The 17,553-nt window shown below is 33.1% G+C and overlaps 1 protein-coding gene across 4 annotated transcripts in view; it reads left to right on the top strand.

The window, feature by feature from the left end:
• The window catches only part of LOC138703222 (WW domain-binding protein 4), a 129,591-nt gene that overhangs the window by 77,477 nt on the left and 34,561 nt on the right, over positions 1 to 17,553 (top strand). The window contains exon 2 of one of the 4 annotated variants that reach the window (XM_069830930.1): positions 6,765 to 6,946. The exons of 2 other annotated variants lie outside the window; for them this stretch is intronic. In XM_069830930.1, coding sequence (XP_069687031.1) covers positions 6,834 to 6,946 — 113 coding nt within the window. In that variant the 5' untranslated portion in view covers positions 6,765 to 6,833. Of the gene's footprint in view, positions 1 to 6,764; positions 6,947 to 13,149; positions 13,182 to 17,553 lie in introns of all 4 variants that reach the window. One more of the 4 variants, XM_069830932.1, reaches the window with a different exon arrangement.

Genomic DNA, 17,553 nt, shown 5'->3' with positions numbered 1-17,553 from the left:
GTTCGATATCATGATACATAACACACAAACAATCACCCCTTGATGGACTGAAAATTCTAGTTTGAGACCGTAACAGGCCACTCGGCCTAATACTAGTTAGGAAGACGACAATCACCCCCCACCATAAGAGCAACACATTCCCACCCCTACAACTGACGAATGCAAATGGCAGAATTCAAGATCAACAGGAACAACAGTAGTTCATACGACACTGAAGATGACGCAGCACTGGCGTCAAAACGGGCCGTCTGTCTAAGGTACATAACCTTTTTTAAAATTTTAACACTTTTAACATGTCGACCAAACAATTTTAAGTTTTTAAAATGAACCGTCATAAAAATTCAAATCCAAAGGAGGCAAAGATAGCAAACAAGACAGACTTGCTTTGTGTACTTTCTATAGAAATTAGATGACACCAAGAGAGTGGGATTTGTTATGATGATTTAAAGAAAATCCTGTAACTGAGTAGGCAGGTGAAGTTACGGATTTTTCTCTTACCCACCTTCACAGAAATTATTAAAGACATACTTTTAATAACATAAGTATGCCATTGTCATCAATGCATAATTAGTTATTTTTCATTGGTTAGCATAGACCTATATTATTCTGACATCTTTCATCTTAATAATGCTAAAAAAAAATTCGTTAATGAGAGAGTCTAAAGCCCTGTTTCTTTCCTTTAGAGGCAAACTTAAAGTCGCATGAGTACCAATATTTAAAAAAAACAACCTCAGAATTGGGTTACAACTAAGCCACGGCCAGGAGAGAAGACCAGAAATGTCGAAAAGACAACCTGGTGGCATTGGATAAAAAAAAAAAATATGAGAGAAAAATAATGCAAGAATTCTAACTTATTTTTTCTAAGGAGATTTTCGTTTATCCAGAGAAATTGTTTTGATACAATTTCGAGTATTTCTGTCCAGTTGTATTAACTTTTTCTTTTCTTATGTACAGTTAATCTTTCAATTCTTCATAATGGAAATTTTAAGATACGAGTAGAAGTGTAAGTTACAGCGATGTTGAAATTATAATATGAAACAAACAATTTTATTTTAAGTTAATAACAGTGGAATATTGTTATTCCCATTTTCCATAATGGTTCAAGCAGTGCTTCTTCTTCTTCTTATTCTTCTTTGTCTTCTTCTTATTCTTCATCTTCTTCTGCAGATCAGTATGCAATGCGTATTCTGCAACTTCAGAAATTCATCAGCAATGTGGCCTTCCTAAATTTATTGTTCCTTGTGGTCTGTAATTTAATAATTTCCTAAGTAAACGGTTATCTCGCATTCTCAGAATGCTTTGACTCTAGTTTGATTGGTACTTTTGAATTGCTTTCACTCTTTTTTTCGACATTCCATTTATTTTTTAGTTCATCACGTCTGAGTTTGTCTTTTAAGGTTACTTCACTTAATACAGGAATCTCATTTGTGAACAGTTTATTCTGGTTTTATAATTTTGGTGAATGCTGGGTTTGCAGTGAAGGACCTACCCTTGAGCAGAAAACAATGAATGAAGCCTATCGAGTTAACTTAAAAAATATGAAGACTAAGAAAATGTCTTTACATGCTCATTCACATGTTTATATATACAGTATATCCAGAATATTGTTTTTTTTTTTTTTTTTTTTTTTTTTTTTTTTTTTTTTTTTTTTTTTGCTATCAAAATCAGCATAGGTGGGACAAAAGTGTGTTTTCTCGGAGTCTGGGACACGTTTCAAATTCCAGGACAATCCTGCCGAAAGCTGGATAGATGACAACTCTATGTTCGTGTATAAACTAACCATAATTTGAGTATGTCGCTGCGTCAGTGGCTCAAGTCTTAACACACTGCAAGTGGCCCAAGTTCAGTATCCAGTCAGGTCGTGACGGAATTCCTGGTAGACAAAGCACACATTGTGAAGAGTTTCTGTCAGATTACTCCCATTTCCCTCTTATTCCATCAACACTTTCCACCATCCTTCATTTCATCTCTCATCTGCAATAGTTAAAAATAAACTGGTGTAAAGTCTTGGTGGTAATACATGCCCCAATACTGATATAGGAAGAACTTGGGTCCTGGCTCTGATTATAAGGTACTTGTCTGGGCACTGTCATGGCTGGGACAGGATGGCTCACCTGTCAGCATAGGATTCACGAATTCCACCCATCGGACTTGGACAATTATCGCATATATACATTATAGAGAGCACAATTGACCAATATTAGTGTAAAGCTGATGCTACACACTGCCCTAATGCTAGATCTAACATTGGATTATTTGTGAACATCTTTGAAGCATCCAAACATTGAGGCCAACCCTTACTATGTTTAGAGTAGAGCCAACCTGAGGTGATCAAGAGATCGCTGTTGATGCTTTGAGTGCATACAATCATATTGGTGTATAGCCTAATTACTAATGATATTAGCGTTCGACTGTGGCTCAGTCTTGTTACATTAAGCATTTGAGTTTCTGCCATGTTTCGTTTCACCACGAATCCTGGAACAGATGCCCATACTAGGTGACGGGAAAGATGTATTCTACACCAAAACTGAAACAGAGGAGAAACGAGCAATCTACGTTCCAACCATCCCGTATTATAAAGATAAATACCAACTTCACGATATCAGTGTTACGGGATTGATGTTTGGAGCAAGAGGAACGATACCCAACTTCTCTTCTCAATTCTGTACGACCCTAGGACTGCACAAATCTTTTCTGAATGAACTGGCCCTCCTCATAATTAGAGAGTCAGTCAAACTTTTACGGAACCACATATATGGACTCTAATTCAGTGTATGGAAAAAATTGACGCACCATTATCATTTTTCTTTTTCATTCTTAGCTTTCATTGATTCTTTACTTGAATTTTTTTTTCTTCTGTAAACTGCCGTAAACTGCCATTGTTTCTTTGTGTATTTGTTTGCCTTTTTTCTTATTCTTTTAGCTCTCATCTTCTATTTGTTCCTGTATTGTTCTGTATGCTTTGTCTAATGGCAGCCTCTAATTTGAGGAAGCTTTGATAAATAAAAAATTTTGAGTATAGAACTATTACGATAATCTGTGATGTTACAACTGTCAGGAGTCTACCTGGCCAAATTTAATTGTGAGAAATAACTCAGGCTTCCAATAATTTCACACAATGTGCGCATACTTTTAATAAAGCAGACACCAGAGTCAACTCATTTTCTCTAAGAAAGCAGATGATCAGTTTTAATACTGGGGTACTCATATATTATTATTTCCGTTACAAAAAATATAATTTATGCCATATTTTCTGTCTATCATACCTGTTTATTCAATTCTTAATAACTGAACACTAAATAGATGATGTATTATCTAATAGACCATCTAAAATACTGTAGTTTCTAGAAGGGAGGCCACTGAAATGATTTTAATGGAGGTAACAAGAGGGGCTTCTTTTCCGAGGTTTCGGGTTTGAAACTCGCCTGGGGAGAATATCTGGTTAGGTTTTTCTCTCTTATTCAATTTTAAAGCAAACTGATCAGACTCTTCTTACCAAATGCTATTTTGTTACCACCAGTTCCATAGATACTAGATAACATCGAGTTGATACAACTGCATAAAATTCCGATTAACAATAGAAGGTGAGAAGCTGATTTCTTTATGTTTTATATAGACATTTTATAATGCTTAAGCATTGATGGTTAAAATAAATTATATAGAACTTCTCTACAGAAAAGGAATAAGAATTATACAGAATATTTCGGGTTTCATTCATTTTAGTTTCTGTCCAAGGGCAGGTCCTAAACTGCAAATCCAGCATTCTCCAATTTTCCCTCTTTTCCACCTTCTTTTTTGTCTCGGCATATGATCCATATATCTTAATGTTGTCTATCCTTTCCTTCCAGTGCATTCTCCAGTAGGCAGTTTCTTTTTAGCTAGTGATTCAGCCAATTTCTTTTTCTCTTTCTGATCAGTTTCAGCAGGGACCAGTTTTCTGTAGGGATCCCAATAGTAGCTGCCAACACGAATGAAGAACTTTCATTGACCTCTGTTCTTGCCCTAGTCTTTGTGGGGTTCAATTTTCCAGCCCTGTCAGTTATGTGTAAATGCTTATCAATAACATCCTTAAAAATGTTGATATTGCCAAGGTCGTTGTTTATGGTCATTGCAGCGTTATAAATCCTGCATTAAATACGTCTCCATTAAATAATGATTCTGTATTTTTTTTTTAATCCTGGCGATGATAGCAAAAACCATTAAAAGGAAATAGAGATGGTATTATTTCTGTGATTACACAGTCAATTGTAAGCCATTTTTAAATTCGGAGCATAATCTTATTCACATAGAAATATAACTACACCAATAAGCAATTGTTAAACAGTTTTATGGACTACATTACTCAGTGGACATTTAAGGCATGAAAATTGTTTCATAAGGACATTGCAACATATCACCTTCAAACTAGATTTGTTTCTAAAGTGTTGTATTGTGGCTTCATAGATCTTTTTCACACTACCTACCTCTTGAGGCTGTTCAGAATCTGTTTCAAAGCAGACAATGGGATCAGTTCTGAAACCAGAATTCTTTTTCCGGTCAAGCACAATGATGTCCACTCTTCTTGTGCTCCTGTTATCAGCAATACAGTGAACTTCTTGGAATACTTCAAAATCCTTTTGAGAGAGGGATTCCTCAGTTTTGCTCCTAACTGGTGGTGATGGTTATTTCGCGAGAGTTCACCTTGGGACAGCCTAAAATGTGTGCCAGTGTTCCTAGTTTCCATCTACAGGAGCTACATTTCCTTGGAGTTTAATGGCATTTCTTCATTCGGAACTACCAAGGCCTTTCCTAGTTTCAAGCCATCTGTTAGCCGAAGAACATTTCACCATCAAGAATAACGCTTTTTGACAATGTGGAAAATATACTTAGTTTATATTTTGGTGATGCTGATATGTGATGTGTATAAAAAAAAATATCAAAGTTTTACATTAAACATAACATTATATATTTTAATTGACAACTTATTTCACAAAATAACAACCAAATTGACAACTTATTTTGCGAAATACTCACCGAAATAATGGCAGGTTTAAAACCGAAGTGATCCATATTATTTCACAAAATAACCACCGAATTGACAACTTATTTTGCGAAATACCCACCGAAATAATGGCAGGTTTGAAACCGAAATCATCCATTTTATTTCACCAAAAAATACGGTCCCTAGATATTTCTATTCTATTGGCTTTTCTATTTTTCATGTATCGTATCCATAACTTCATTACTAGAAAATGCGTTACATTCTGTTACATAAATTGTAATAGCTTGTCTACTTCATCCTCCTTATGTAAAAGTTGTGAAAATAAAACTGTTTCCAATTCGCAGCTGCAATTCCAGTTAAACAAACTTGCTTGCGCAATTTTCGTGTAAATATTTGAACACTTTGAAACCCTCCTGTTGGATTTCTGTGACATTCCTTTCTAAATTTTTAACAAAGCTTTCCCAACTTTCGTGTTGAATTTTCTTGACAATTTCCTGACTATTATCCTTCTCTACTTACATTTAGTTCTGTGATCCATATCTCTAGAATTTAACCATTTCAAGTATGCAGCTTTTTTGTCATTAACAGCATATTTTTAGGCATTTGCAGTGTCTAATTTTCTGTGTACCAAGATTTTCATGTGCAGTTCTCTTTATTGATTAGTGAATTAATCCAGTCGATTTCAACATGTAGGCCTACACTTATTTTCATTTGTATTTTTAACTTGTTTTCATATAATTTCCTTATGCTGTCTTGTTTTATAAGCTTATTGTAGGCCTATTTTCTTGTATTCTATGTTTAGTTTTCTTTAAAAGATATGGCTTGGTGAATGAATTTTACTTAATAAAAGGAAATAGTCAGTGTCTAATTCTGCTCCCCTGTATGCCTTTGTATCTGTTAGTTGAGGCCAAATTTTCTTTTTGCAACTGTATAATCAGTTTTGGATTTTGATCCTCAAGAATCCAAGTGAATTTATGTATTTCTATATATTTAAAAGAAATTGATTAATTATGATTGTATGTGCAAAATTCTCGTAGGTAAATTCCATTTTCATTTTTTATTGCTTCATCATAGGGTCTTATAAGTTCTCCAGTGGTTACTCTTCTAATCCAATTGTTATATTTAATTCCGCAAAAATTATTTGATCATTTTTATTTTATCTGTTATATATTTTACATGGTTGTGGAATTCTTCTGTTTCCTTTTTGTTCCTGACCATTGATGCATAGACTCCTAGTACTGTTAATTTATTTCTTTCCAATTTTAGGCTTAATTTTACTATTCTGTAATTTATCCAGCAATAAGAGATTTTCTTTTTCCCGTTATCTATAATATACCAATTCCTAAGCTATCCTTTGCGATTTAAAACTCCAGAATATGTATCACCAAATACTTTCCTATTTCTAAAGAGCCTTTTTCTTTCTTTTTGTTAATAAAATGATGGCAAATCTATTTGGCCTTTTACTAATTCTTGTACTATTTGTTCAGATTTTCTACAGAGTCCTTTCACATTCCGAGTAGCCAGGTTCTGGTAATCAATCACCCTTTTCCTCTTGCCATGATTCGTCATATTAATATCTGTCAGGTTTCTTTGTCTGTAGTCTTTTGACTATATTAAAGTGTCCCCATAACTGCGTAAGTCCAGTTGGTGGGGCTGTCACCACAATGTTCCATGGACCTGTACGGGTATGCTCCCTTAGCCAATAATTGAGTCCAGTTATGGTTCGGGATTCTCGCCCTTACTCTCTCCAATTTGCTAAAACCATATGGTTGCATTGTTCAAGGACCACGTGGACTCAGCCTTTGTGGATATGGGAGTAGGATTTATTGATAGAGCAGCTAATTTATAAGCTATGGCTTTACTCAGAGACCTGTCAACCTGCGTCTCCCAGCAGCAGCATTTCAAACTACAAATACAGCAGACACAGATTCCTAACAGGGAGTGGAGATTAATTTCTTCCTTTGGGTATGTGTATGTGTTGTGTATTTCATGCTTGTCCTAGTTAAATTTCTGATCAACTGACATGATGTATTGTATGGCCAATGAGGATTATTAAATTCCTTTTATTATGTAATTTAATACAGGGTTGTTTCCGATCTCTGATAACGAATTTGAATGACGTCATGTGCGTCAGGAATCACACAACAGTTGAACTGTGGCGAGAGATGACAGACCAGTGGTGAGTGATCTCATATCAGAGTGCACGGTGACTCACAGCAGAAATTACCAAGAAAATCGAGCCTTTTTGGGAGGGGTACATTACGACCCTTTCCAATGCCAAGTACAGTTAAGTGAAGATAAAAGAAGCCTGCAATAAACGAGGTTTCGTTATTTCCAAGAAAGGCATCTTCTGTGCACTTAATAAGATTGGTAAAGTTCGAATAGAATTAATTTGTATCATCTCGTGGGGTGCGGCGACTTGTGATGGGGGTGAATTTGATTGCTTTCTCCAATCTGGAATTAATCCCATCCGAGCTTTGCCAGTTTTTTTAGGTACACCCAAGATGTCTTTCTTGGAAATAACGAAACCACGTGTTTTGTAGGCTCCTATGATTTTCACGTAACTGTACTTGGCATTGGAAAGAGTTGTTATGTACCCCTCCCAAAAAGGTTCGATTTTCTTGGGCATTGCTACTGTGATACACCGTATACAGTACTTTGATTATGAAATCACTCACTATTGGTCTGTCACCTCTCGCCACAATTCAGCTTTGGTGTAATTCCTGACACACACGGCGTCATTAAAATTCGTTATCAGAGATTGGAAACAGTCCTGTAGTTGCTTCATGCTTTGTTCACCACATGACCACAGAGTTTAACTACTTGTGATTGTGTGATGTTGATTAAAAATTTTAACAAGTGTATGAAAAAACAGGTCGTTAGACTCTATACCTGAAAGTAGATGATGATGATGATGATGATGACGATGACGATGATGATGACGATGACGATGATGATTTGTGATAGTGATGGTAGGGATGTTTCTGATGTTGAGAATGACGATTATGATAATGAAGAAGAAGAAGAAGAAGAAATTGTACTGATGAAATTTAATCCATACACTATTCTTATTTTGTTTGCCAACAGTAACAACCTGGTTGACGTTTTTCTATTGAAAGTTCATCCTTTGCAGCCTAGTTTTACCATACTTCTCTGTAGGTCCAATTAGTACAAGTTCACATCCAACCAAGATAATATAGGGTTTTTCAAAAGTGATGGTAAAAAATTTAGGGATGAGAATTAAAAACAAAGAGAAGCAAAAAAATTTCAATAAACATGGGTTCACAAATTAACCATTTACGAGATTATGCCATTTTGTGCTGTACTAATTCCAACAAAAGCAGTGACAATTGTATTTAATTTATCAATCACGAGACAGTAAAACTCATAATTTTGACTTCAACGCCACAGAAATGTGATTGAACATATAAAAAAAAAAAAAACTTTTTTGTTTGAACAGCAGTAAAGTTTGTGGATAAACAAGGTACAGTACTGTATGAACATGTTAACTGAATGCATCTGTCTAGTCTTCTCCGCAAAGACCCACAAATGTGCTCGAGTAATCCTGAGTCATTCTTCATTTACTGGAGGACATCTGCAATTTGATACTGCAATTCTTCAGGTGTGGTGATGTCTGTTTATAAACTGTGCTTTTTGCATAACCCCATACACAAAATCCAAAGGATTTAAACCCAGTGACCTAGGTACAGATTCTCTTCTATCTATCCACCGTTCACCATATCATCTGTTTAGATATCATCTCACACTTAGAAGGAAATGGAACAGTGAGAGTGTGGCATATGTACGAAGCATGAATGTTGCCACTTTACCATATCCAGGCACTCGGTTCACTGGTGGCCTCAACCAGCAAAAAAATGGCATTATCTTGTAAACAGTTAATTTGTGGACCCATGTTTACTGGAACTTTTTTGCTTCTCTTCGTTTTTACTTCTCATCTCTAAATTTTTGACAATTTTTCCAAACATCCTGTATATATACAAGTAGAAACAGTCCCAAGATTGGAAGTAAAGGCAGATTTTTTGTGCAACCCTAAGTTCATGACATATGAAGGGATCTTTCGATCAACCATAGTAAACAAAATTCTCAAAACCATTTTATCATTCCATGGCTGTATTCCTTGATATCTTAAATTATCTGATATTTAAAAGTATGTAGCGACAATAGAAATATTACCTATAAGTTAGATGCTGTGAATAAGATCATGATCCTACAGATATTTTTGAGGCTTTCGTTTAATCTGTCAACAATTGGCACAGAGAGTAAGGAGAAATTACTAAATGGTGTAAGTGATGTTTTCATTTAATGCAAATACTGAAATGTACTGATATGCGTCAGAACAGTATAACTATATCCAAGTGTATACTCCAACTGATTTCGCAATGTATGGTGCTAATTTCTGGTTAATGGTTGTAAGCTATGAAAGACTGACAGCTCACTTCAATAAGAAATAATTCAGGGATATTTAATCCAAATTCTCTCGTGGAATCTCAAATGAATATTTATATTCATTCTATTGCACCTGTGCAAATATATATATTTTTATTTTATACCCGATTATTTATAAGAGCTGATTTTAAGAACCACTATATTAATTTCATACAAGACTGAATGAAAAGTATACAAACTTATTGGTGTCCTTATCATGCAATCTCATAAGGAAAAATTGAATTTATGACTGTATGTCTTTTACTAGGGTAGCCAGTGAAGACATTTTTAATGAAATGTATTTTCCTTTTAACAATTTCCTAACATTCCTTGTTTGCTCAGCTGAGACTTCATTATATTTCACATATTTCTTTCCATGTATCTTTAGATTTCCTACTCATTTACCTTTTAGTATTAATACATATTGTGTTATTTTAATGTTGCATTCACAAAGCATACAAGAGTTATTCTATAAATTTCACTTAAATTATAAAACGAAATGGAGGTTAAAATGTATTCATTAGCATTTCTCTTTTATTACGAAATTATAGTTTGAATGTTTTGTTGTTAAGATACTAATATGCAGTATTCATACATGTATATACGCACATAAATACACATACTTGTTTTATGTGTGAAATAAAAGTTTAAATTTGACATCTTAAAACTGAACTTCTTATAAAAGATCTGATATCTGGATTATATTATTGAAGATTCTGTTGAATTTTAAAACTTAACGGCTTCCTGAATCTCATCTCTTTTGTTTATATGCAATATAATGTATATTTTTTCCTTCTTAAGATTATCAAATAACGTGAATAATTTTAAAAAAAATCGAAGAACCAAAATCCATTGTTGCTTAATGATGACATCTTTAAATAAAAATTATCTGTATTTTCGATTAATGAATGTGGGAGAGAGAATAAGCTACATTTGTGAATGCAACAGATATGTTTTCCATATCCACATTGCAAATGCCATCCAGCCATTTTGCAGGGATTGTAAGTGTTCCTAACGTGCATCAGTATAGGTGCACAAATGTGTAACAGTCAGTATTAGTGCTACCTTTTCCTAATCTTAGTGTTCAATGTAAGATGATGGAGCAAGTGGAGAGGAAGATATAAGCTTGCTATAGAAATATGGTTCACCTTTCATTCTTACTTTGTAATATTCCCCATGTGCTCAATTCAGGAGGTTTGGGTCCCCTCCTTTCAGTAGTTATTTTGTATAATTTCATTATACACTTTGTTAGTCTTATATTTTAAGAACTTGAGAATAATGTTTAAAAATTACATTTGTTTAAAAAAATTACTGTATGTGTTTATCTTTGACAAGTGGCAAAAATATGGCTGACAAGTTAAAATGATGATAATTACGATAATAATTAAATTGTAATAATAACAAAGAGCTTGAAAATTACATGACAAATAATATTCTTTAACAGCTAGTCAATTGAGCTTACATTTCTTGACCCTTGGGAATATTCTCAGTTACTTGTTTTGTATCAAAGCTTCCAGTCAAATGAACACAAAACTAGAATTAGTCCTGCTTCCTTCACTGTGATTGTGTATAAGTCCGTAACCTGAATTTTATTCAGGAAAACTCTCCACTTCCACACAGTTATCTCCACGTTATAATTATAATCGTCTATTCCCGTTTGTAGTAATTAGTCATGTGTTCTCTGTGTTCCATCAAGTATAAAGAAATCTCTCATATTGCAAAGAAAAGTTCGGTTATTTATTTTGACATACTGTATGGCAGACTTTCGATTTAAAGTGTCAGTTCTGTTTTCTTTACCATACTTTTCTCAAAGGAATCCGTATATACATTTATTAAATGCAGTTTTCTTTCTAATAATAATAATAATAATAATAATAATGAGATATTGTCTGAAGATCTATTTCCTTATCTAATTTCTTTCTAAATTGTTAAGACAGTTTTCACATTCAGATTGGTGTGTATACACCATGAAGAAATTTCTTCCACTTACAAAATATCAATGTTTTAATCCACACTTTGATAATTCCTTTCATAAAATCTGCTTAGAGCTCATGGTTCAGATAAAAACATCTCTGAAATTTGTATAATATACATGTAATACATTAATATTAAAAAGAACAGTAGTATGAGACAACGTTGGTAATATTATTTTACTCTGTATTGCATATTTTATGGAAGTGCTGTTTTGTAATGTACCAATAATGTATAAGAATGTTACAATTCAACTCATCTCATAAAATCCGTTCCTGTCAAGACCGTTTTTTATTTTAATGAATGGGAAACGCACACGGATTTTTGGGGCCATAGTTCAGTAAACTTCCATACAACAAATAATACACAAATGTTTGTTTCAGAGACGAAAGTTGAAATTATACATTTTAAACTCTGCTTTCTACCACTGCTGGTAAACTGAACAAAATACTTGCTCAATTAGCCTTTTTATTATATTTATTTTTATTATATTTAAATGGTGTCATTTTGTTCTTTCATACACAAATTTATATTTTCTTAATTTGCTCATATACATGTGTAAATGTGTGGCTCGGTATATAAAAAATAATAAGAATGCTACTGTTTTGTAGAGTTGACCTCTTCAAATGTGATCCTGTCTTATTTTGTCCATTATTTTCACCTTCATAGTTAAAAATTGGTAATTCCATCATGCAGAATAATATTTGTATTTTCCCTATAACTTAAACTTATTGGTTCTTTTATAAATAAATAATATCAAATCTAAGTAATTGAATATAATTTAAAATACATTTGTACTTGCAGAAATTCAAGATTTTGAATAGAAACCACATTTACATAATTTTTATTTCTACCCTATTATAACAGGACAGCCGGGTAGCTCAGTTGGTAGAGCAGCTGGCTATGGACTGGAAGGTCCGGGGTTCGATCCCAGGTGGTGACAGGATTTTTTCTCGTTGCCAAACTTTCAGAACGGCCCCAAGGTTCACTCAGCCTTCTATAAAATTGAGTACCGGGTCTTTCCCGGGGGTAAAAGGCGGTGAGAGCGTGGTGCCGACCACACCACCTCATTCTAGTGCCGAGGTCATGGAAAGCATGGGGCTCTACCTCCATGCCCGCCAAGTGCCTTCATGGCATATTACGGGGATACCTTTTTACCTTTTACCCTATTATAACATTATTGCACAAAAACAAATATATGTGATGTCTCTTTCATTACAAATTATATATTCTTCTGCAGTCCATGTTAGATATAATTTTGTGCTATACAAGTCCAAATATATATGTAATACGAAATAATATGTGCTGAAACTTACCTCATAGATGATAGAAATTATTTCCTTACTGTACCACACAAAGTTCGTAACACAAAACGCACCAATATTTTAAATTCTAAAAGCAGAATATTTTCTGTCTTTGCGCACATTTTCTTTGAGATTTTCTAATGTGTGAGGTTTACTTTTATACACTTCACTTGTAGAACTTTCCCCAAATAAAAATCACACTGTATTAGATCTGAGGAGTAAGAGGACGATAAACCATCAATAATCATCCTTCCTTCAACATTTCACTTATTGAAACATTTGAATTGCACAAATTGGCAGATGCTGTCATATTTCAGGACCTCTGACTTTGGGCAGACAGCAGTAACAGTACCATCATTCAATCTTTGAACAGCTTTCATAGAAACACTTGAGAGTACCATATTAAACATGTATTAGATAAATAAAATTATTCACTTTCTTTTATAGAGGGATGGGAACAGTTCATAATGCAGGATGCCGTAAGTACTGTTCCATTCACTATATGTATTCATCAGTGTGTTGTTGAGTCTTTTTGTATTTTATTGAAAAATATTTCGCGGTTACATATTTTTGCAAGCACTAGTATCATTTAACTATTGTTAACTGTAGTAATTTTTGTTTTCCAATTTTCTGAAAGTATGACAGAATTAAGATTTACAGTTGCAGCCTTTAAATTATTCGCACGTTAAAATCATTGAAATCTAGGAAATATGAAAATCGAATTATTTTCAAATAAAAATATTAATTTTCATTGATTAACTTATAATATTTCCACCAATTATGATATAATGATGTTGAAAATTGAAATCGACCTTTTCACGTATATTTAAGTATGTCAGATATCAAAACTCTTCGTTTTTATCTGGTTTTATTTTCCACGAATTGACACTTTATAACAATAGCAGATGACAGTGTTATTGTTCAATTATGCCTTTTATGAGTAAGCTCCAAATTCTAATTCTTCTTTTCACACCCCCCCAAGCCACCAGAAATGTATTAGCCTATTCTTCTTGTTCGTAAATATACTTGATGGTTCATAATAAACAGTTTTCATGTTTTCCAGGGATTTGTATGTGAAGTAATTTGAAGTGTGGTGGGACAAAGTGATCTAATTGCCAAAACTTCGGAAAATAGCTTCTTTCGCCCAAAGTATTCTAAATGTCATTGCCAATGTCAAGCTATATGATCTGTGTCCATTTCAGTGAACCTTGCAGTTGACAAATGCATCGCTGGATCATGCTGGATGTATGTTCCAACAGTGTTCAAGAGACATTGCTTTCCTTTTTCCCGACAAACAACTTTTAGGCGCTTAGATCACTTTGCTCCACCACGCTTCATTTCTGTTCTTTTCCATATTAAAATTACCATATCAAAGTATTGAAATTATATTATTTGTGAACATTTTTCTCGTTTATTTTCCTCATATCTTGTACCAGATTAAAATAACTCCAATCTTGTTTTACATAAGAATAAAGGTATGTCATCACCAGAAGTTTTTGTTAACATTGTTAGAAATATAAAAATTAATTATAACCAATTGAAGTAGGCCTAAGTGGATGCGTAGGTATTTCATTACTCATAAATATTAGTTGAAATGTGGAATTTAAAAAATTCATTTTCAAATTTGTTTACAAGTGATAAGATACTTTCCGTTAAGAGACTAATGTGGTGGTCCTATGTTATTTTTTTTAATTTCTGACAATATAATTTTATTTTGTTACAATATATTGGAGTGGTCTGTTTGAAGTATGTTTTTAGTTTGTGTAGCTGCTGGTAAATAAGGTGTTTTAGTTATATTTCTCAAATTTTGTATTTCGTTGATAGAATGAATAAGTATTCAACTTAACAAGGGCTTCCAAGTTTGATTGGTGTGTGATCCAAATGTAAAAGTGCTTAAGATTCCAATAATGATGGTGATTACAGTGGTGGTGATGGCAGCAGTAGTAGTGGTGGTGATATGGTCATCATAATAAATGATGAGATATGACGAGCATGTAACAATTCTGTTGATGATGATGATGATGATGATAATAATAATAATAATAATAATAATATGATGATGATGATGATGATGATGATGATGATGATGATGATGATGATGATGATGATGATGATGTACATGCTTGAATGTAAAATTCTTGATCAAGAAAATTTTGCTAAAATTGAAAGTGCGAGTACGGACATAGGTAGACTTGGTAAAATGATATCCATTGCTTTTAAAAATATTTTTGAATTTCTTCTCCCCCACATTAGTCATTGCCAGTTAGATAATTCTTTATATTTAACAAAAAATTCTGAGAGAATTCGAAAGTCCATCAATATTTTTGTTATATACACAGTTTTGCTCTTCATACTAGTTTGTTAACAGTGTTAACAAGTTCAAGTGTGGCTATACCTTTACTGAAGTGATGCCTAGAAGCTCAAAATATCTAAGTCATGAACTAAAGTATGTAATTATGTAAAATGATAGTACGGTATTGAATATTTGCCTATAATGTAAACTTGAGTAGAATAGCCTTGTTAAGTAGTGAAAACAAAAGTTACATTTCTTTGTACAGAATCTTAAATCTCGAGTGCTGGCAGATTTAAATAGGCTTCCCAACCAGCAAAATAAATACTTAAAACAACTGTCTCTCATTCGAGTATGGACAACATTTTACGTATCAGTGAAGGTGGGAAGCCTGAATGCACCAAACAGTAATAGAGTGTGCTTTGCATCAAGTCTAATTTACTTGTGATTTTTTTTCTTGACGGTATGTATTGACATCTAGAGGGACTGATATATACTGGAAATGTGCACTTTTAAAATTTTGAACCTAGTATTAGTAAAATGGGTAAGATTTCAGAGTGATCAGGGTGTAACAAATACTCTGTTTTAGAAACTTTTGCATGTTATACGTTGATATCTGCCATGCCTGTGATCTGGTTTAAACGTGGCAGACAGTTTGTTATAAATAGATCAGTGCATTTTTTAAGGATTGAAAACACCATTGTGCCAATGGATTGCCCAAATATTCAAAATAAAATGTGTATAATTTTTAAAAATTGAAATGTATTTGTAATATAAATTGAAAACAAGGGTGCCAAGGTTCTTGAACATTTGAGAGTTTATATGATGAGGTTGGTGTGAAATATGGTATGAACTCTATTATGAAAGATATTTTAAGAGGATTTGTCATTTGAAATAAAACTCTATGAAGATTTTGTCAGTAAAATGTTAAAGAACCTTAATTAATCCCGATTTATGTTTTAGCATTTAATTGGCAAAATCTTCATAGACTCTATTGAATCTTGATTATCTGACTGAGTTTTTTTTTATTTACCTTAGTAGTTGTAATAACTGTCAGTAATTCTGATTCTATTGTTTTGGATCATTTTGTGTACATTCATTGAATTCAGTTTTTTAGTATTTTTAAGTGAACAAAATCAACAGCACGAATAGTTGTAAAGCCTCACGATTAAACTTCTATAGATGTCTTCCTCCTGCTCAGAGCGAAATAGTTTCTTTCTGTATAATATTTATTTTTAACTTCACATTTCAGAGTATCGCAATTTTTGTTATTATCTGAGCACAAACTGTCAGGCACAAAGAAGCAGAAGTGGAAAATAAAATAATATTGTTTATTACATCAGCTGCATGTAAAGTACTTCAATCTAGTTAATGTTACACTATAACAACTTGCATTCATTATATATATATATATATATATTTTTTTTTTGTATTTAACTGTAATTGCAAAGTAAAATTCATACATGAAACAATAGTATGCCGTAAATAAAAAATTAATTAAATTGCGAAATTGTTTAAATTTATCTCGAGATTAGTATTATTATTTATAATGTTTGTCTACTTTCAACGATTACTCTCCAACAAATAGCATGAGAGAATTTACTTTTTCTGTAGTGAGAAGGTTTCAAAATATTTCTTCACAAAAATCTTACGGATAGATATGGCAGTAGTAAAATTGTGAATAATTTTGGAACATGTTCTAAAAGACTTCATGTAACAAATGAAACAGAAATTCACGACAAAGGCAAAAGGGAGAAAAAAGGTGATAGAAAGTACCGAAGTAGTAGTACAGTTTAATTCTGTAATTCCACCATCTGAATATATATATAATTTTCTTACAATACTTATTTTACTGGAAATTTAGTTACAAGAAAAATCTTCCTCGATCTAACAGTTACAATGCTAGCCATTAGATCCAATGTTCAAAGGTTCAAACCCATCCAAAGACAACAGATTTTAAAGGGCGATAAAATCGTAAGCATGGTGCCCTTTGGGAAAGAAATAAAGCAAGCAAGGTCCATGTCTAGATTTACAGACTGCAGAAGAACCTTGTCCTTGATAGAGTACTCCAGATAACTTTTTTTGGCCTGTTGTCTTCGTCGAAATTAGAAGGTAGCACAATGGGTCCATATCAGAGGCCTAAATGCGGTGGGCTAGTCCCACTCTTTATCAATAATCCATCCATAGTTACAAGTGATTGTGTTTTGTAACTTATTTTCAGTTAATGTGAAATAAATAAATGGTAGCTAAACTGTTACTTCATTTCATTTAGCCAGTTGCCATTGATGCATACAGTTTATCATGTCAATATAAGAAACGTTGAACTCTAGCAATGAATGTAATTCATCTCTGTGTTTATTCAGCTGTCAGATAATCAAGTGTTTACATTAATTCTTTTGTAGCTCAAATGTTTTTTTTTCTGTCTATTTCCTTATTATCTTAGTCCATTTTATAACTTCTGAAATGTAATTGTTAAATTTATGGGATTTTATGAAATTATTTGATTTTTCTGTACAATCCATTTTAGATATCTTTTAAAACGAATTACATTTTGGTGTGTT

The sequence above is a fragment of the Periplaneta americana genome, chromosome 7, assembly GCF_040183065.1.
Source record: "Periplaneta americana isolate PAMFEO1 chromosome 7, P.americana_PAMFEO1_priV1, whole genome shotgun sequence".
Lineage (NCBI taxonomy): Eukaryota > Metazoa > Arthropoda > Insecta > Blattodea > Blattidae > Periplaneta > Periplaneta americana.
This window is presented reverse-complemented; position numbering and strand designations above follow the sequence as displayed.